A 21,556-nucleotide genomic window follows, 5' to 3' on the forward strand; every position below is an offset into this window, starting at 1 on the left:
TATCTTAATGAGGGTGTTAGGTTAGGATCTGGTATTTTAATAAATAAGTTTTTTGCAAGGCACTCAGAATAGCTAGTTTTTTTGTAACTTTAGATTGTTTAATAATTCCAGGCCGACAGTTCTGTGTAAACGAGTTAAGTGATGCTATCAGAATCTCTGTATACAATTTGAGTGATATACTAACCATTCGGAATTGTCAAAACATCCATAGAGTCTCGATCAATCAATAATGAAATGATATCGGACAAAATTCGTTAATCTGTTGAACTAACGGTTCTCGGATTATGGTTGTATCGACCATTGTTGCGAATCAAGGATTTACTGGAGTTTTGACGATCAAATGGAGCCTAACATTTCAAAGGGACACAAGGGTTTTGTGAACAGGAGTTCATCTCTTTCACTCAAATGACAGTTTATATTAGGTATGATAGAGATACACTCTTGTTTGCAGAGCTTCTGTGCCCTAATGAAATGGAAGCAGAAAAATGAAATGACGGACGCGACAGGATGGGGCCCAGAAAAAAGTCCTCAAGATTTATATTCCCTAGACAAGTTGCAGGCCAAGGATTGATACCTAAGAGCATGCAATGGCACTGACCTTGTTGCGTGCTCTTCGGTTGACGTCCACGTAAGGAACATCCTGGAAGGAGCGTAACTAACTACATCCGTAGTTCTGTTAGATCATCCGAATTATCTTGATCAGAACAGTATAGCTCTGGTTCCTTGCGAGTGTCCTATTTTCTTACCTCCACGTTGGCTTGGTTTTCATGATGACCTAGCTGGTGGCCTGTGGAAACGGATCGTAAACCTTTGACCACCGCGGGTCAGAGTCGAGACGGCTAAAAGAAAGGGGCGCAACAATGTGGGAAAGGGAAGTAATTTGTGATTGTAGACGGTATTGTTTCGATTCGCAGTATGTTGAGTCAACTGCTGTGGATGTACCTGAAACATCGCACAACGGGGTTTCTCTCCTTTCCATTTCCAGCTACCACCTATCTCCTTTTTTATTTTGCTCTACTGATTCTCAATTCTTCACTGATTCTTCTATTTAATATCCATCATTTGATTTTGATTTTACTAACTTTTGATTCTCTTATCTCTCAAAGCTTTTCCACTCTTTTTTACCAATTGATACTGCTGTAACAAACTTTGTTTTTTTTTCCTTAAAAATATACTTTTCCTTAATGTACTAGTAATATCAAGTCTATTTATCATTCGCCTAATCTTTTTTGATTTTATTGCGAATTTATTTATTTGAATAATTCTTTATCTGTCCTATAAATTATCATTACTATAATCTAAGCTTGTATTGTATCTCTATTTATTAACTATTGTCTAATTTTACATCTAATACATCTAGCTTCTCATTTTTATTCTTTAAAATACGCTCATCATTCTCTTAGTATTGATTCTTGATTTTTATAAAATAAATTCTATTTTACTGTCTACTCATACCTTACTCATTTTATGGAATGGTTAAAGGATTAACACAAATATTACTATTGTACTTTTGGTAAACTTTTATAACATGCTTAGGACCAAAAATTGTAACAAAACACCGCGACAAAAGAAATAGCAACAGATAAACACGACTCAACACTAGGAAAGATTTCAGGAGAAAACAATACACAGTAAACTAACAACTAATTTTTGAATTCAAACTAATAATATAACAGTTTTTGCGTTGATGATAGTTGATAGGCACACTATAAATGGTTAGGCGCTTATACTTACATCAAACCCTACGTAATGTACCACCCCCGGCCGAGTTAAAATGCGTAACCGGAAAAGAAGGTGTGCATGCCTGGCACGAACACTCAAAGCGTGTTCTAGCGTGCTGCTCGTACTGACTCAGAGCAAGGGTGAGATGTAGGTGTAAGGGCAGTGCGTGTTCGTCGGGAACCTGGTGCATAAGATCGGTCAAGGCCCGTTCTTACACTGAAAATTGCGAATTGCGAATTGCGAAGATTTATATTCCCTAGACAAGTTAGTTTTCATCTTTTGTTTTCCAGTATTTTTTAAAATTTCCTTTAAATTTGAAATATATCATAGGTTTCCTTTGTATACATCTGCGATCAGTTACATTTTCTTATTTAATTAACTCATAATTTAATTTCTCCGGCCCTTTTTACTTTGGATCATAATTTCAGATTTCCTTTATTCAGTGTTAAACTTAGATTACCGTAACTGCTCAAGTCATCCAAGTTCTTACTACTCACACCTACACTAATTTTCTTTCACCTTCCCCCTCCCCATCCCCTATATCTTCCGGTGGTGTTCATTTTGTATGCAATACTAGTTCGGCCACTACCCTTTTTCCACAAGAAACCGGACTTGGACTGACTTGAGGCCGCGTCCCCCACCTTGCTCCGTAAAACGAAAACGAACGAGAAATCTTAAATAAGGTTATTTACAAGGTATCAAAACATATTTGTTAATAATTTTTCAATTCAAAATTTCAAATAAATTGCAAGATGGTTTGGAAATTTTTAAAACCTAATTTTTTTGTGGTCTTTATAGAATTGAATTAAAAATGGAAAAAAAATATTTTGTATTGTAAAAAAGAGGATTTAAAATTCAAATCATTCATTTTATAATGCTTATAATTTTGAAATTTCATTTTCTTTATTTTTTCAATTTTGTCTTATTCAAAACTTCATCGAAAACAAAATTAAGTTTAAGCTTTTCTAAATTTCTATTTTGATTTTGAATTTTAAGATTTATAAAATAAAATTAAAATCTTGAAATTTATGTACTTTTCCAATTATTTGTTATAAATGTTCAAAGCTATATTTTTTGTCAAATCTCTGATTTCTGAAATGTGAAGATCATCAAAACATATTATTTAGAATTTTTACATTCAAAATTTCAATACCTAAGTATTTTTTTCATGAATTGCAAAATTTATGGTTTGGTAATTTATCAAACCTCAGACTTCAAAAATATAAAATAAAAAGATAAATTTGAATTTGAAAATGGAAAAAAATACATTTATCATTTATGTAGTGTAAAAATACATACAATTAGAGTTTTTTTTAGTTTTAATTTTATTCCTTTATTAATTCATTTTTCATCGAAAAAAAAAATAAGTTTAAACTTTTCTAAATCCCTGAACTTTTTTTTATGTTCTAATTTGTACAATAAAAATAAAACCCTGAAGTTTTGGCATTTATTTTTTATTGATATTTGAAAAGCTTTATTTTTTTCTAATTTAAAATTTCTGAAATTAAAGAATCTAAAATAAAGATAATTTTCAAGGTATCAACATTTAAATCGAAAAAAATTAAGTTTAAGCTTTTCGAAATTCCTATTTTTTTATTAAGGCTTTTGCATTTTTTTTGATTAAAATTTTTATTGAAAATTGGTTCGAAAAATCAGGGGACATTTTTTTTACAATACGTGCAAGTCGTGTCATAAACTGAAGACTATTTTAAATACATTTTTTATGTTTCGTGAAATTTTGATGCACAATTGTTGCAACGGCCTTATAAAATAAAAATAAAATCATAAAATATTTTTTATTTGAAAGTTTTAATTTTTTTTAATTTCTCAATTCAAAAATTAATTAACAAATTAACAAATAATTCACAAATTCAAAATTTCAATATCTAGGTATTTTTTAATGTATTGCAAAATTTATGCTTTGGAAATTTATCAAACCTCAGACTTAAAAAAAACATTTGAAAAAATTGAATTGAAAATGAAAAAAAATACATATATTAATAATGTATTGTATGAATTATATAAAAATAGTTCTTTTTTATAATTTAATTTTTTTAATTTTTATTCATCGATGCCCGTTCTTACACTGGAAATTTTGAATTGCGATTTTTTTTACTTTTGTATTTTTAAAGTTTTTGATTTATATTTTTGATATTTTTTGTTTGCTTGAGTTTTTACTCCCTACTTCTTTAAATTTTTAAAGGAGATTTTTTTTATTTCATTTATTTTGTTGTTTAAGCATTACGTAAGCATTACGTGAAGTTACTTGCCTAAGCTTTCAACAGCTGATAAAAAAAAATCTAGATTTAAGAACTCGAGTAAATGTGTCTCCTGCATTTGTTCGAAAAGAACTGAACGACAATAATATTAATATTCTTTCTTTGCACTCCTATTATAAAATGATGCAATTTAAACTGAAATTCATTAACCTTATCTCCCTTCTCCAGACTACCCGTACTGCATCCGGCTCTCGCAGAAAGTCGACGGCAAGGTGCTGGTCACGTTCAACGCGCGCAACGAGCACGACCGCTGCAAGTTCGCCGAGGACCTGCGCGAATCCATCAGCGAGATGGACGAGATGGAAACGCTGCGCATCGAGGCCGAACTCGAGCGGCAAAAGTCGGCGCGCGGGGGCCAACGCAGCACCAACAGCGAAAACCGCGACAGCGGCGTCGCGGACGTCGAGGTCGGCCAGTTCCATCCCAGTGCCGGCGGTGGGGGACTCCAAGGTAGCGGTTCGGTCGGCGTCGGAGGCGTCGGCGGCGGCGGAGTTTCGCCCAGCGACTGCGGAATTGCACACACACATAGCGAAGCACAGTTGAAGCGAAGCGCGCTTAGCAATTCACTCTTAGATATGCACGAACAATGTAAGTCATTCTAGAATGGTCGTTTTGCTTTTTTTTGTTAAGTATTATTATATTTTGTTATTGTTTATTTGGTTATTTCGTCATTAAACAAAATCGAATATCGGAAAAAAGAAGCTTGTTTTGTTCTTCTTTTGGCTTGAGTCCCTGAACTTGACGAAAACGTGGGCGCAAGTACGCAGCCACTTTCGTTGAGTTTATCACCCCGGCAAGATGGCGAAAGACCCAAACCCAAACGAACGCATCACTGATCTTCCGTTTCTTCTTTTTTTTCTCGCTCATCCGCGCGCAACTCTTCATCACGCACGCACGAACGCACGCATCCCATCGCCACCACGACATCATCATCATGACGCAACCACAACCCCCGGAACCAACGGAATCTCGGCTCGCATCTCCTTCATTCGTCTCGTGTTGGTTTGTTTTGTGCTTCTCCCTCTCTATTTCAATAAACCAGTCGGCAATGAGAAGCCCCAACGGCGCGGTAGTGTTGGCTCGCTCGACAGTGGAATGTCGATCTCATTTCAATCCACCTCGGCGAGCACCGGCTCCCGTAGCGACATCAAGGTGAACCGGATGCTCTCGCACAGCAACACTTCCGGCCAGATCATCATGCATGCCGGCCAGCATCCCACCGCCCTGATGGGCGCCATCTATCACCAGCAAATCCTGCAACAGCACCCGCAACATCCGCAGCCACCGCCGACGCAGCCAGTCGTGATGACGACGCAACCGCCACCACCACAGAACGTGGTGGTGACGCAGCCACCGCAGCAGCTCGCAACCGGAGCGATACGGCGCGAGCGGAAACTGTCGCGACCGGAGGAGGGCGCCACCATGGCGGCGGCGGCGGCTGCGTCCGCTCCCGGCAGTGGCGCCAACTATGGGCGCTCCACCGAAGTTTAAGGTGTAAATATATAGCAGAGACACACAAACCAAAATTGTTTAGTCCTGTTTCAGTAGGTGTTTTCGCTCCCACCCCGAAATATCCAGCGTTTCTGTCGAGGTTAAGTCGCGCAAAAAAATATACACACAAACGCGCAGTTCAAAGTTTGACAAATTTATTCATTGAAATTAAAAAAAAAAATTGTGCACCCCTGATTGTTGCAAGCGATTGTTTGATTTAAATTTAAAAAAAATCACAAATTCGTAAATGAAAAAAATATATCTAAATTTGAGCAAGCTAGAACCAAAAAACCAGATTTTGAAATGAATTCAAAAATTCTAGAATGGAAATTTCAAAAAAAGATCATCATCTCAAAAATTTTAGAATTAAGAAATTTCAAAAACAATTCAAGCTAAAAAAAATAATGAAAAATAAACTCAAAACATAAAAAAATATAAATTTTTCGTTGCAAAAATTCAAAGACCAAAATTGATGGATTAAAATGCAAAAACCAAATTTTCATATATGTATTGAGAAATTACAAAACCTCAAAAAAAACTAAAAAACTAGAAATTCGTTGTTTGAAAAAATTTATTAAAAAAAGAATCACAAGAAAATAATAAAAAAAAATCTATGCTTAAAAAATGAATTTCATGAATTTTTAAAATCATAAAAGCTTACAAAAAATTAAAAACAAATAAGATTACAGAAATTTAAATTGAAAAAAAATAAATTTCAAAATTTTAAACCCTGAATAAAGAAATTCTTTCCAACAACTTCAAAATTAAAGTGTTTGAAAAAGGAATTTAAAAAACTCGGATTTTTTTCTTCTTTGAAACAATTTTCAAAACTCAAAAATGAAGGTATAAAATTTTTAAACAAACATAAATGGAAATTTGACTCTTAATAATTTATATTAAAATACGAAATTTTGGAAAATTAGAAAAAATCCAACATCAATAGTCAAAACTAAAGATTCTAAAAAAATTAAATCAGTCCAAAAAGAATATTTTAAAACTAAAAATTAAAAAAATTAGGAAATTAAAATTAAAAAAAAAACTCAAAAATTCCAAAATTATTGATTAAAACCAGAAAATGAATACCAAAATTTAAACTAATATATTTTAAACAAAAGATGCGACAAAAATTTGGAAAATTTTGAAATTTTACAAAAATAAAGTCAAAAATTAAAAAAAAATTGAAACTTTAAAAACTAAAAACAATTATAAGAAATTAAATAAAACAAATTTTAAAATTAAAAAAATACAAAGCAAGATATTTTTTTATTAATTTTTATTTTTTTCACAATTTGACCTAAATACAAAATCTGATTTTTTGGCATATGTTTTTCCAAATTTTTATTCCCTAAACTTTAAGATAACTTTTAAGATTCTAGAATTACATAGACTTAAAAAATTTAAAAAATATAAAAAGACTTAAAAAATATAAAATTCAATCATTAAAAAACTAAGAGGTGGTCTTTATTTCAATTTGTACCCGTTCTGTTAAAAAATGTGAAATTGAAATTTGAAAAATTAGAAAATTCCAAAAGAGTCAAAAAATTAAAAAAAATTTAAAACTTATAAATTCATATTTTTTTGAAATTCATATATAAAATGAAACTAAATTTTTAAAATCAAAAATTCATCTATTATTAGTATAAATCCAAAAAATAAATACAAAATTTGAAACAAAAATATTTAAAAAAAAAATTGAAATTTAAAAAATTCTGAGTTTTTAAGTTGAAGTATTAAAAGTAAAAATAATTAAAACTATAAACACAAGATCTAGAGTTTTTTTTAATAGGTCCTATAAACATATGAAACACAAAGGCTTATAGGACCTTTTCAAATTAAAAAAATATTTTTTTTATAAAAAGCTAAATACATTTTAATTCATTTTTAACATTCGTTGTTTGTGTCGAAAAATATGATATTTTTAAATTGGAAAAAAATCGAAAATTTTAGAAATAATAGTCAAAAATTTAAGAGATTTTAAAACTTATGGAGTCAGATATAATGTAACAAAAAATTTAAATTAAAAAAATATAATAAAAAAAACTCAAAAATTTAAAACACAGATATTAAAAAAAATCCAAAATTTAAAAAATTATAAAAGAAAATCTGAAATCTAAAAATAATTAAACCTATAGATTTGAAATATTGAAAAAAGAAAAAAATGGATCAATTTCCAAAATTTATGAATTGTTATCTCCTTATTTTTTTTTATTCTGGAAGAAATATCGATAAATAATTAATTTAAAAAAAAAAACAAAAAAATCAATCAGTTGTTTTTAGGTTTTGAAATTTGAAAATTCAAATATTTAAAAATAAAAAAAATCATAGTTTGAAAATGAAATATTTATTACAGTTTTTTTGAAATTTTTTGAACTTAAGTATGTGTAATTTTGGATTATTTTTGATACTAGTTTTTTTGTGTGAAATTAAATTTTCAAGAATTATGTATTCTAGACTTTTTTTATTTTGAAAATAGGAAAATAATACTTTTTGGAGTGTTTGCTATATTTTACTTCAAAAATTTTAGAGAACCCGACTACTACAAAAAATGCTAGTGGAAAACGATCGCAATCTAACGATCGCTTGCAATAATCAGGGTGGCAATCACATTCACACGCAACAGCTAAGACACAAACCCGAAAAGGAAGCAATAGCAAAGCGGGCGCGGACGTCGACGACGATCAGAATTGTGTGCGTGCGCACATGTGTAAATATAGATTTGGCGTAAATTCGCATCAATTCAGATTAAAAAGCCCTCCTCCCGGAAGAAAAACCAAAAACAGGCATTCACACACACACACAAGTTATCACACACGAAAACAATGACAAACTAATCTATATTTGTGGGTAAAACAATAAGTACATAAAAAATATATACATTAAAAATATATTAATTTAACTTGGACACACTTGAAGCAGAAAAAAATATTACAACCACAACAAACAAAAATGGGTAAAATGCCAATCGAGACACGTTCACACACACAATTGATGGTGGATTTATTTTTGTATTATATTAACCTTCTAAGAAAAAGAAAAACAAGCAAGATTTACCACTACAAACTGCGTATCGTAAATCGTAAGTAATTCAAGCAGCAGCATCATACAAATTCGAGGTAAACTTTTGTGGTTATTACGTTCTATGTACTATTTGGGAAGTTGTTTTTTATTTGTGTAAAGCATGAGCAAACGTATAATAAAACAATAATTGGTAAACTCTTTCAACTAAAACAAAGCAAAAAAAATGGATTTGCGTGGATTTGACACGGAATGCAGCAAGAAAAAGAAAAAAAGATATGGCGGATAAGGCATTAATGCGAATAAGTGTAGGCTAGGGTCAATGCGCGAGTGTGTGCTGGTTTAAGGCAAAAGAGAGAGAAAGAGAAGGAAAAAAGGAAAGGTGAAAGCAGAAAAAATAATCTAGTCCTGTTTGATAAACGTAGTAATTCGACTATTAATCGAGAAAAGCGAGCAAGTGAAAAGAAGAAAACAAAAATCGTGAAAGAATTAATATATTCGTAAATGGTAAGCAGAATTTAAACAAATCAATAGAAACAAAAAAAAAATCATTCAAATCGAGTTTACAAAATTCCATACACAGAAAACAAAAAAAAATAGATTCAGAGTTAAAGAGTAAAATAAAGAAATAAAAAAAAGTTACAAGTAAAAAAAACCAAAACTAAATCAGTCGAAAGATGTGTACTCCATTAAATACCATTGATGATACACCGATCAGCGTCGTCCCTCAACCTCCCGTTGTTCCCCCGTGCCCTCCCATTTTACGAAGAAATCAACTCTCAGTATGTGGTTTAGCAAAGTAAAAAGAAAACACAAAAACACACAAATGTCATGTCCTGCGAAAGGCACTTGTCACTGCTGGAGCAAGGAGAAGAGGAAGAAGGAGAAGAAACATTGAAAACTATTCCCATAAACCAGAACAATAAATATTTGAAAAATGCGAAATTAGTTGATTTATTGAAGAATGAAAGAAACGCCCTTCAATTGCAATAATTGCACACAATTGGGTCCTAAAATGAAGCTTAGATTGCTGATATTATTGTTTACAGCGATAAAGCTTATTTTACTGAGTACAATGACCCTTTGTACGACCACAAAGAGTTTAAAATGGATTTTTAAATCAATTTTGAAAAATTATCCTCGCGGTCCTTCTTGACAGAAAAGTTCCTACTTGACAGCTCGTTCCAAGGGGACCATAGTTGATCCATCGAAAAAATGTTGTCTTGTAAATATTTTTTTTTTTTGCATTAAAATGAAAAAAAGTGATCAGAAATGGTTTTTAATCGTGTTTTTTACCGTTGTACATAAAAATTGACATAGGGCTTTAGTACCCAATTTATTAATTTCCTGGTTAATTTAACTCAGATTTTATCAAACATATAAATCTAAATTTTATGTGTTTTTTTTTCAAAATCTCAGGGAAAATAGGTATAAATTTTCTACAATTTCTTATAAAATTCAACACATTTTTAGAAAAGATAGTTTTTTTTTTTATTCCAGTCCAAGTTAAATTCAAGAGTTTTTTTTCTGAGTAGGACCAATAAACTATTGTCTTTCATATGTTTATAGGACCTAATAAAAAAACTCTAGAATTAACATAAACAGCAGCCAATGACCAGAAATCGCTAAGCGTGTGCCCAGTAAAAATAATCGTGTCGATTGCTAACATCATTCAGAGTTATTTTACTCAGCTTTGATTGATTACTAATAAAAATGTAAGAAACATCTCAGAAATGAGTATTAACTAAAATTTATCATATTTACACGCGAAAAATAAACACGCAACTCAATGGCAAAGTTATTTATTTATTGAAATATATTATATCCAGGTTTTTAAGCAAAGATGGCGTTCGAAAGGTGAACGCCCCAAATGTCAAAATCACGCAGTGGTACCAACATTACAAAAAAAGTGTGCCATGGCATGACAGCCACATTTTTTTCTAATGTTGGTGCTACTGCGCGATTTTGACATTTCGGACGTTCACCATTCGAACGCCATCTTCGCTTAAAACCCTGGGAGCGGATTCTATAATTCGAATGGAACTGCATTCGAATGAGCGAATCCAAATTCGCTATTTGGGTCGACTGGCAGCTGTCAAAAGCTTGAAACCATGTGTTCGGAAATTGTCGAAAAATAGTGTTGAAAATCAGTTTGACAATTGGGTACTAAAGCCCTATGTCAATTTTTATGTACAACGGTAAAAAACACGTTTAAAAACCATTTCTGATCACTTTTTTTCATTTTAATGCAAATTTTTTTTTTTGACAAGACAACATTTTTTCGATGGATTAACTATGGTCCCCTTGGGATGACCTGCAAGTAGGAGCTTTTCTGTCAAGAAGGATCGCGAGGTTATTTTTTCAAAATTGATTTAAAAGTCCATTTTAAACTCTTTGTGGTCGTACAAAGGGTCATTGTACTCAGAAAAATAAGCTTTATCGCTGTAAACAATAATATCAGCAATCTAAGCTTCATTTTAGGACCCAATTGGTTTTGACGGTTGAGTCTCGGGTTGAGTGCTTTTTTTAGATAAGACAAAGTTGATGTTTTTGGCGGTGGTGTTATAAATTATTTAACATATGAATATTCTTTATAGTGGCCGAATCTTTTCGCACTCTTCGACAAAGTTGTACTGGAACTAAAAAACCTCATACAAGCGTGTAAAAGTGAACTGAATAGTGTGTAATGCTGATTCACAGTGTAGCTTGAAGAATTCAAGATATTTGTTTAACGTGCAATTGACGTTTCAGCCAAAACTTGCCTGACAAACAAAACAGTATTGCTTTGCACTGAAACTAATTCGATTTTCAGTGAGATTTCTGCTGAAATTAGACGAAATGGAAGAATGTAAAGAAATCATCATCTACCTGGCAGTTTTCGACGATCTCCCCAATGAGGTAGGTTTAGTTGCTTGTTCAAAACCGGAATTTATTCCATTTCCCTCCCCTCTCAGCTCCTCTGGCAAATCTTTACTCAGCTCAAACATCGGGATCTGCTGCGAATGTCGCTCGTTTGCCGCCGCTGGAACCAGGTTATCTTCCACTTTCTCAACCATCGCTTCCGGTTCCGGCCCCAGCAGGCGGAGCGACTCTGCCCCGATCGGTGCTTCAAGTATCTGGACCTGAGCGCGTGTCCGCTTCCGGTGCCCAGTTTGGACGTTAAACGGTTCGACTATTTCTTCACTACGCTGAGCTCGGTGGAGCTTCTTTCGGCGGAGCGGATTACGAGTATATTGATGCGTAGAAAGGATTCGCACGTGGACCTGTTGATGCGGGTGCTGGTGAATTTCAAGAATTTGGACACGCTGGTTTGGGATGTTCCGGGAAAGATGGTGTCCTATTACAAAATTCCGAAAACAGACCAGAAATTTATGGCGAGTTGTATGGCCCGCGTGCGACACTTTGCACTGTACGCCAAGAGCGTGAAGATGCTTGCGTTTGTGGAGTATCTATCGGAACATCTGGTCACGTTGAACGTGACCGTTTCGCACGAATCGCTGTTCAACTTTTGTGACTGTTATAAGAACTTTCCCAATTTGGTAGCGCTCCAGCTGATGGTAAATTACACTGGAGAGCTAAACCTGGAAAGCGCTCTGATGCAATTCCTGCAAAAGTTGCCCAAACTGCGAAAATTCTCCTTCGGCACAAACGATGAGGATTCGCTCCAGGAAGTCACCGAAGCCGAAACCAACATCGACACGTTCGAGATCATTGGCTTTAAGGACCTGGCCTGCCCCTCGCTTTATCTGATAAAAAGTTTGCGCAGCTTTCGAGCGGAACACTCCGTCATCCTGAGTTTCTACGAAAATGCCACACCAAACGTGCAAATCACCTCGCTGGACATCGATCAGGCACTCGTCGTGTCGGTTGAAGCGCTAATCAGAAACTTCCCAAATCTGACCAGCCTGCGGATGAGTTCACGCGTCAACTCATCCTTCGAAATTTTCCGCCTCTTGACGACCTATCCCGACCTGGAAGTCCTGGCGATTAAAATCTCGGACGGAAACGACCTACCGATTATCCTCATGTTGATCGTGGGCATTCTGAGACAGCTACGCGAGCTCCGGATTAATCTCGCGCTGCCAGCCGAAGAGGATGCCGAGTTTCCCAAGCGGATTGAGATGGTAACAAATAATCGTACTTTAAACAAAAACACAAATTTATTGTTCATTTCATTCCATGAAAAGGTTTTCGACGCCGTGCTCGATGCACCGTCGCTGCAAAAGTTTTACATCAAGTCGGACGTTCAGCTTTACGGCAACGAGCTCATACTGCCGAGCAAGAATCTCAACTGCCAGATTTACTGGAACGGCGTGCTCGGGAAGCGGTTGTGAGGGGAGATTTGTGAAGATAGTTTTGTAAGTCGGTTTTTACAGTTGTTACGTGGTTTGTAAGTTGATTATAAGTTTGATAATGATAAAACAAAACAAAAACATACAAACTTTCTAAAACTGTTTACGCGTATGATTTGTGACTTCCTTGACCTGATAAACAGTGTAAACTAACAAGTTGTCGTATCCAATAAACAAACAAATTTCCAAAAAAAAAGATAAAAAAAAAGTTTGGTTACGATGAGCTAAGTACGGAGTCAGTAACCTCCTTCCCAGTTTGGTTTGATTTTGTTTTTGCTGCAAAAAGCTCTGGTTGATGTGCTCCATTAAAATATTAAAAAATTCTAAATGCTGAGAAACGCAAGTCCAAATAAAGAAGGAATTAAATATAAAAGAATAATAATAATAACAATTGGAAAAAAATAGTAAAAAGAACCAGAAAATTTTAAAATTCTTTAAAAATAAGACTTGAATTCATTAATAACAGAAAATCAGATTAAATTTCGAGAAAGATAAAAATTTCTTGATTGGATTGTCCGAAATGAAATTTTGACGTGGACTTCAAACAATCGAGTACGAAATGTTTTTAAAATTTTCAAATTGTTATATTTTTGAAATTATTAGTTCAGATGTGTAAAATGCCCAAAATTAATATTTTTTAAATTATAATTTCGTTAAGTTCTCGTTATTAATACTTTGAATATCATATTTTTTAATGTTTAGAAATTCAACCGATTCTGTAAGAATGCTGCTAGAATTTGCTAGAACTATTCTGACAGGCCATCCTGCTAGAATTATGTAAGAATTCTGCCAGAATGAAATTTCAAAAGAATCTGCTAGAATCCTGCTAGAATTTTGTCAGAATTTTCTTGCAAAAAATTTTGGTTGAAATGATGACCTACACACAAAAAAAACGGATTTTAAATGGATTTTTAAATTAATTAAAAAAAAATAACTTCGCAGCCCTTCATGACAGAAATGTTCCTAGTACTTGACAGCTCGTTCCAATGGGACCATAGGTGATCCATCGAAAAATTGTTGTCTTGTCATTTTTTTTTTTTTTTGCATTAAAATTTAAAAAAGTTTTTTTTTGATTGATTTAAAAAACCATTCAAAGTCTTTTGCGGTCGTACAAAGGGTCAATGTACTCAGAAAAATAATCTTTATCGATGTGAACAATAATATCACAAGTTTAAGCGTAATTTTAGGACCCAATTTACAAATTTCATCAATGCGATGTTTTATCGCTCAGCGTGAATCCCACCCCTGCGACGTTCCAGAAATTTCGCTCCGTTTTCGCCCCCCAAAATCTCGATCGATCGATATTTTTTTCTGACAGCTCCCGATGCGTCAGTTCATTATTTACTAGCTCGCGCTCCAAACACAAAAAGCCAAAATTTTCCCAACTCGGTCGTCGCGCGTGTTTTCGTTGCAAAAAATCCGGCTCATCCGCTCGTGAAATGCCCGCAACTCCACCATGGTAAACTGCTGCGTGCAAGCGTGCCCGTCGAACGCAGCGACGGACGGCGCCGGTGGCGTCTCGTACTTTCGCTTCCCGGTGGTGCGAAGTGACCGCGAACATCGGGACATTTCCCGGGACCGGCGCGCGGCCTGGGTGAAGGCTGCCGCCGTCGCTAGTCGGCCCGATGTGAACGTGGACTACGCGTTGGTGTGCAGCCGGCACTTTGTGTCCGGACGGCCGGCCAAGCTGGAGCAGGTGGAGAGCGTGGATTGGGTTCCGACGCGGTTTATGACCGGGACGACGGCTGGCGTGGATTTGGAGCAGGCCATTCCACCGAATACGGTGACCACGAAGATGACGGAGATTATTAGGACGTAAGTTGAGTAACGGCGAAGCAAAATTGCGTTAGTCTAGATTTTGCGTGCAGTTTGGCAGCTTCACGACGCTAGCTTCTCAGCAAGCCATGAAACTGTCAAACACTGCTGCAAAATCAAGACAAAGGTAAGAATCCGGAACAAACGGAATCGATCTCGGCACGAAAAGGACACCAATTGGAAACTCGGAACATGGAACTGTAAATTGTTGAAACCCCGTAACTTCGATGTTGTAACACTGCAGGAGATGTGCTGGAAGGGAGCAAAACTGGTTACCGGCTTTATAGTGTTGGGCAAGATGCAGAACCGTGTGATAGATTGGGAGTCGATCAATGATCGGATGTGTAGATTGAGGATTAAGGGCCATTTCTTCAACTATCGCATATTCAACGTACATTGTCTGAACGAGGAATCATTCGGTGGCGATGTTGGAGTAGAAGTTCGACAGCTGTTCGATGGATACCGCCTTCAAAGTGCTGGGCAAGATGCAAACTGTGTGATGGATTGGGAGCCGATCAATGACCAAATGTGTAGATTGAGAATTAAGGGCCGTTTCTTCAAGTATCTGATGTTGAGAAGGGAGCAATCTGCGTGAAGCTGCCCAACCATCCCCTATCGATACATTTGACTCGTTTCGCCGCCTCGACAGGTCTGTGCCCGGACTCTTGCACAACCACACCCGTGCGCTTCCATTCTGATGAAACACACGCTCTGGCCGTCCTCTGTAGGTAAATAGTCGATGCCACCAATACACTCGCGCGTGCACGTACGAGAAAAACCTGCTGCTGCTGCTCAACGACGACGACGAGAGATGAGTCCATTTCCATTCAATACTCGTTCGTGTTCGCAGTCGTCGCCGCGGTAGTCCAACTCGTTGTGGGGTTCTATTCATTCTTTTGAACAGTGTGGCGAGCGGAGATTCGAATAGTGTTGAGCAGATTGCTGCGATGCAGCATGGAGTACAATCAATAGTGGTGCAGTGATTTGGAGACATTGAAGGATACCAGCGTGACATTGTGGACTACAATAGCCGAAAGAAGCATGGATCACTCGGTCATTCGAAGGAATCTGTCCAAGTGAGTAGAGCCGAGGAGCGGAGAAGTGGTGGTGGTGGCGCGCACACGGGCACACTCGCTTTTATCTGCGTTGTTGGAAACCATACACAGCGGCAGCAGTGTGCTGGAGGAGAGCAAAGCAAGGTTCTGAAACCATACACGCCTTTACGCGATGGTCCTGAATGTGTGAGCGCAGCTCGATTCTTTCGAGTTTTTTGGTCCCGCGGCCGTTGTTTCGTCGTATTACCTCATTGAAAAACATCCGCGCGCACGGACACACGCACGCACGCACATACTTTTTAGCTGGTCAAAGAGAAGGAAAAAACCAGCAATAGAACGGTCGCCACAGTAGGCGCGCAGAGTCAATATTGGTTCGCTGCGTTTGTGTGGGTTTAGTAGGCGATGAGCTAGTGTTGGACGAGCACAAACACATAGGAGAACGCACAAAGGCGGCTGTGCCGCGAGTGGAGCTTAATGGTGTTGTTGTTGTTGTTTTTGCAGTCTCTTTGAGTTGTTATTGTTGTGTTGGGTGCCGACCGATGGATCTCTGTGTGTTTTTTTGCCTACTGCGATCTTCTTTCTGTTGGTTGTTTTTTGCTGGTCGTCGTCGTCGTTTCTCGTGTCTCTTTATTGAGTGCTGCTTCTTTGCGCGGAGATACAATGCTGCTCACAATGTTCTTCTCGTTGTTTTTTGATCTTTTTCTTGTTCAGCACAAGAAACCCGTCGCAGTAGGTTTGATTTAATGGACATTGTTCGCATCCTGGAAGGGTGTGCAATTCGTTATGGTCATGTTCTTAATTTTGAGACTGTTTAAAAGTTTGAGTTATTTTTTTGTTTTTGTTATTTTCTGAATAAATATCATAGGAACTTCAAGTGATCTAGTTCAGCTATTGTTTTAACTCATACTTCAAACTTAATGATAAATCTCAAAACGTTTCCAAACATCGGTCTATATGGTCTTCGCAGTGCAAGTCGCAGTCGTTGTTGTCTTAACACAAAAAGTGTCCACTTCTTGTTACTCCTCTCTCTCACTCCTCTTCTGCGACTTGATATTGCCTCACAGTGTTGTTTGCCTGCCTGAACGGGTCCACATGTGTGCGTTCGCCGTCGTCGCTTTGTGTTTATTTTCCTCTCCTCTACACATGCACACGTGTTTGTGTGTAGGTACAAGTTTCGTGCGTACTTATGGTTCAAGTTTGTTCTTCTTTATTGGTTTCCTCGATTAGCAGTAGTCACAGCAGCAGTGTTGCGTTCTACCGAGCTAAATGCGGACTCGGGTTGGCCAAACCCTGCATCTCGTTCTATCTCCACAAATTGCGCCGATTGGCTCCGCCAAGACGCGAAACATCTCTCTATTGTTCCGACTGGGTGACGAAGATGATGGCGGGAAGGGGGAAGCACAGGTATAACCTTCCTAAGCTAGAACAATGGGTCGGTCGACGGAGTCGACGCGATGGAACGTTCACGATTGAGGTTTTTTTTATTGTTTCGCCTCTCTCTCTGCGCTGGGTTCTTCTTTGTGTTGTGTTGGCCAGGATCGATCGCCGCCGCTCAGCATTGGTTGTTTTTGCGCCTCGACGACACGAGAAACCTGTTTTGAACCGCCATGCGTTGCATGGCTTGACTCACTCTGATCAATGTTCTTCGCTTATTTTTGCAGAGATTCGAGCAAAATATGCCGCCTGTGTCTGGGCAAGGAGGTGAAGCTGACACGACCCTTTAAGGATCAGGTCGGGACGAACACGGCGCTGCTGCAGAAGATCTACGAATGTACAACCGTGAAGGTGAGTTTTGCTGTGGTGAAGTAATCGGGTTGATCTCGTTGCAGGTTTGACGACGGACGTGGACTTTTGACCAAAGGACTTTGTCTTAAAGCTCTATCTGCGGTGTCAATCCATTTTTTTGAAATCGTCGCGTTACCATCGCATGGCCTCGTCGTGACATTCTAGATACTTGAATCTTACGTCCCAAGCAGAGATGATGTCTGCAACGCAACAGTTTTCTGATCATGTGTAACATAACCACCTGCACCTTTTGGCTAACTCAAGGTTTATCCAAGGTGCAGACAGCAGGGAAAGAAAATCTGTACTGATTTAACTAGAAGAAACTCTGGCGTTGAGTCAGTTTGGGTATAGGTTAAAATACACAATTCTAAAGGTCCCGCCCGCTTCCAGATCACGCTGAAGGCCACCTACCCCGCGGCCATCTGTGCAATATGCGACACCAAGCTGCTCGAGTACAGCAAGTTCCGCGCCAAGTGCATCGAAAACGACGGCATCCTGCGGCTCCTACTAGATGACATCGGTGTCGACGGCAAGGAATCGCCGTCACCGTCGCCGGACACCGCGTCGGCAGACGGAGACGAGGAAGATGTCGTCCGCGAGTCGGAGGAGTTCAAGGACCTGCAGCTGCAGCTGTACGGCTCGTCGGACGAGACCACCGTGAGCCAGAGCGAGTTTGCCGGGACGACGACGGATGGGGGGGCGTCGTCGTCGACGGAGGCAGCGCCGGAAGTTTTGACGCCACCCGTCGTGACCAGACCCACGATAAGTGTGAAGCCGATTTCAAGCCTGGCGGCAGTGGCGACTCCGCCCAGTGAACCTAAGCAGGATGCGGTTGTGAGTGGCGGTAATCCGAATCAGAAGGAGGTCAACGGTGTTCCGGCGGTGGTTGGTCCTGACGGACGGTTGGAGTGTGTGATTTGCGCAAGGCCCTTTCGGAACACGTACACGCTTAAGCGGCACATGAATCTACACACCGAGGAGAACTTGTTCACGTGTGAGTATTGTGGAAAGAAGTTCAACGACCGATCGAATTGGAAGATCCATTTGAGAGCCCACACCGGAGATAACCTGCTCCGGTGCGCCGTCTGCTTCAAGACGTTCATCTCGCCATCGACGCTCAAGTATCACCTGAGGGCGCATCGCAAGCTGCAAGTGTTCGAGTGTCGGTTCTGCGCCGAAACGTGCGAATCGTACGACCTCCTGGCGGATCACGTCAACGCCAAGCACGGGGACATCCGGGTTGATGACTTGGTCGGCAAAGGGGACGATTCGTTCATCGCCGGAGACTTTTTGAAGATCGAAATGGAAGCGGACGAGACTACGCTTTCGGGCGCCGACGTGGACATGGACGAACCGATGCCGGAACCGCCGCCGCTGATTCCGGCACCAACGGTGAGGAAGGTGGTGCAAGCGCCAGCTACCGTGATCGAGGAACCTGCCGTGAAGATCAAGGAGGAGATTTTGGATGTGGACGAGATTGACATCAAACAGGAACCGGTGGACAATGAAACGCTGGAACCGGATCCGGACGGAGTGCACCGTACGCTGTCGTCGATTTTGCCACCCGCGGAGGAAGAATCGCCCCCGGTGATCCTGTTCCGGTGCGATTACTGCATGAAGATCTTCAAATACCTGTACGAGCTGCGAGTGCACATGAAGATCCACAACGGATCCAAACTCCCTGGTGCTGCGGGAGCCTCGGGAACGCCATCCAAACCCATCGTCGACAAGTCCATCGCGCACACCCCCTCGACCACGTTGGTCCTCGCGCCGGAAGACACGACACCACCACCCGCCAAGCGCGTCCGCCACCCGTCAATTGACGAGGACGTTGCGGAGTTGGCGAACGCGCCCCTCCCCGAGCACCAATGCTCCAAGTGCGACAAGTGCTTCCGGACGGAGGAACTCCTCAAGGTGCACATCGAGACGCACAAAACGGACGAGGACATTACGCAGGCCCGGTCCTGCAAGGTCTGCTTCAAGACGTTCAAGTGCGAGCTGAACCTGGTCTCGCACATCAAGAAGCACCACCTGTACGAGTCGTACGTGAGCGAGCAGCAACAGCAGCAGGGCGTCCCAGCCGCCGCAGCGACGTCCTCCTCCTCAACGGTCAACGACAAACCCGCCTCGCCGGACAGCAGCAGCAACGATGGCGCCGGAACGGCAGATTCCGGCGCCGAGGGCTCCACCTCCGGCGGCGATCGCCGGTGCGAGATCTGCGCGCTCACCTTCAACTGCCCGTACAAGCTGGAGAAGCACGTGCTGACCCACTTCAAGAACAACGAGGCGGTCGCGTTCGTGCCATCGGCCGATCGGCCCTACAAATGCACCGAGTGCCATAAGCGGTTCAAGCGCAAGGACTACCTGCTCATCCACATCCGGACGCACACGGGCGAGCGGCGCCACAAGTGCGACCTCTGCTCGAGCGCGTTCGTGCATCCCTCGAATCTGATCACCCACAGGTGCGTGTTCGTACCTTCTTCAAACTAATTTCAAATAATCAAATCTTCCCTTTTTCAACCCTAGGAAACTCCACTCGAACGAGCGACCCTTCAAGTGTGACCTCTGCTCGGCCGCGTTCAAGCTGTACGCGGGGCTGAAAATCCACCGCAAGCGGTGCGTGCTCAAGTATCTCCAGGAGAACAGCGTTTCGATTACGTAGGCGCGCTGAATGTTCAAAAAATTGTAAATTGCAACAAATCACTACTTCCCCCAAGAATTGGTTACGTTTAGAAGATGTTTTGTGGTTAAGATTTTTTTCTTTTTATTTTTTTTTTCGCTTGACAAAATTTATTTTTACGTTGACGGCGATGAGGCAGATAAGACTTTTATCCAGCAAACACCCCTTTAATTTCTCTCGCAAATGTATGTTTTCAATCTGTATTAGGATAAGTCAAATAATTTTAGTGCGTATGTGTTTGTGGCATGAGTGAGCGAGGAAGCGAGCGTGTTGAGTGTCTGGACAATTTACGTCAAAAGCATGTAAGGAAAATTACAACTCTTTAGTTTCGTAGCAGCCTCACGTAAATGTGGTAAACAGAGATATGTTAAATTGTAAAAAAATGTCATAATAATTGTAAAATCATTCTTCAAGCAATTTGGGAATAAAGTAAAGTTTAAAATAATTTATTAGTTTTTTAGTTTACGAAAAGTTGAGAAAAACCTTTAACACTAAATTTCAAACGTTCAAAGCCGGCTTGAGTGGTGATATCTCACAACAGGGTTGCCAGATGTTTCCAGTTCACGTAAAATCGGAATAGTCTTCTAATTACGATGTACAGGAACTCAAAAGTTTGGAAATTGTGCTAAGTAGCGATATTTCATTGCAAGGATGCCAGATTTTAATTATTGTTTTTTTGCTTATTTTATTACAAATATTTTTTCATCGCATTTTAACAGAATTTATGACGAATTTTTTTCAACCTGTCATCTCAAAACTGTGCACATTCAGATATTCTTAAAATAAAATACATAAAAAAAGATTTCTTTGAAACAAACATCTTCTATTCGTAATCAATTTTAAGAAGTAGTGATGATCACCTTGCGCTTGAACCGCTTCTCGGTGCCTTTTGTAGGGTCGATTGGCCAAAGGTGCAAGTTATAAAACCTTGTCGCGCTATTTGTCAAAGTGGGTCAGGAAGTGCTTCTCCAGCTTGTACGGGCAGTTTGTTGCCACCATTAATTGTTGCACAATCGATTGACTTAGTTATTTTTTAAATTCTATATTCAACTTAGATTTCACCTCACCATCAAGTTCAAATAATTTCAAGTTTAGGGCGAAAAATTTCTTGAAGTTATCCAGTTCAAATGTATACTGCTATTTTCTATACTTTGAAGTTAGTCCATATTTAAAATTAAGAAATTATATTTCAGCAAAGGCAGATGTTGTACAAAGACAAAGTAATAAATGAAATGATATGCAATGCCTCTGTTGCTGCAGAAAGATTTCGTTTTGGTTTTTATTTTGAGCTCGTTGGGAGGTCTTCCGATTACCCACCAACGATGGGCCAGACAATAGATCCGGAAAACGTTTTCATAAAAA

General features: G+C 38.8%; 3 protein-coding genes across 10 annotated transcripts in view; all 3 read left to right on the plus strand.

The window, feature by feature from the left end:
* Positions 1-9,452, plus strand: part of LOC120429394 (IQ motif and SEC7 domain-containing protein 1) — a 223,131-nt gene extending 213,679 nt beyond the window's left edge. For all 6 annotated transcript variants that reach the window (XM_052708734.1, XM_052708733.1, XM_039594547.2 and 3 more), the window contains 2 exons: positions 4,170-4,589; positions 5,044-9,452. In XM_052708734.1, coding sequence (XP_052564694.1) covers positions 4,170-4,589; positions 5,044-5,492 — 869 coding nt within the window. In that variant the 3' untranslated portion in view covers positions 5,493-9,452. The remainder of the gene's footprint in view (positions 1-4,169; positions 4,590-5,043) is intronic.
* A 1,791-nt stretch (positions 9,453-11,243) lies between these two features.
* Positions 11,244-12,995, plus strand: LOC120429240 (uncharacterized). The gene is made up of 3 exons (XM_039594453.2): positions 11,244-11,405; positions 11,462-12,631; positions 12,695-12,995. The coding sequence occupies exons 1-3, from the start codon at positions 11,346-11,348 to the stop codon at positions 12,839-12,841; spliced, it is 1,377 nt and encodes a 458-aa protein (XP_039450387.1). The 5' UTR covers positions 11,244-11,345; the 3' UTR covers positions 12,842-12,995.
* Positions 12,996-14,294: 1,299 nt separating this feature from the next.
* LOC120429140 (zinc finger protein 236-like) lies at positions 14,295-20,639 on the plus strand. Of its 3 annotated transcripts, none has more exons than XM_039594341.2 (4): positions 14,295-14,674; positions 17,391-17,514; positions 17,905-19,976; positions 20,041-20,639. In XM_039594341.2, exons 1-4 carry the CDS (start codon positions 14,316-14,318, stop codon positions 20,174-20,176), a joined length of 2,691 nt encoding a protein of 896 aa, XP_039450275.1. In that variant the 5' UTR covers positions 14,295-14,315; the 3' UTR covers positions 20,177-20,639. The 3 variants fall into 3 exon arrangements, with proteins under 3 accessions (XP_039450275.1, XP_039450291.1, XP_039450283.1); XM_039594357.2 differs by lacking the exon at positions 14,295-14,674 and adding an exon at positions 15,291-15,750; XM_039594349.2 differs by lacking the exon at positions 14,295-14,674 and adding an exon at positions 16,751-17,133.
* The last annotated feature ends 917 nt before the right edge of the window (positions 20,640-21,556 follow it).

Source organism: Culex pipiens, chromosome 2 (assembly GCF_016801865.2).
Source record: "Culex pipiens pallens isolate TS chromosome 2, TS_CPP_V2, whole genome shotgun sequence".
NCBI classification, from domain to species: domain Eukaryota; kingdom Metazoa; phylum Arthropoda; class Insecta; order Diptera; family Culicidae; genus Culex; species Culex pipiens.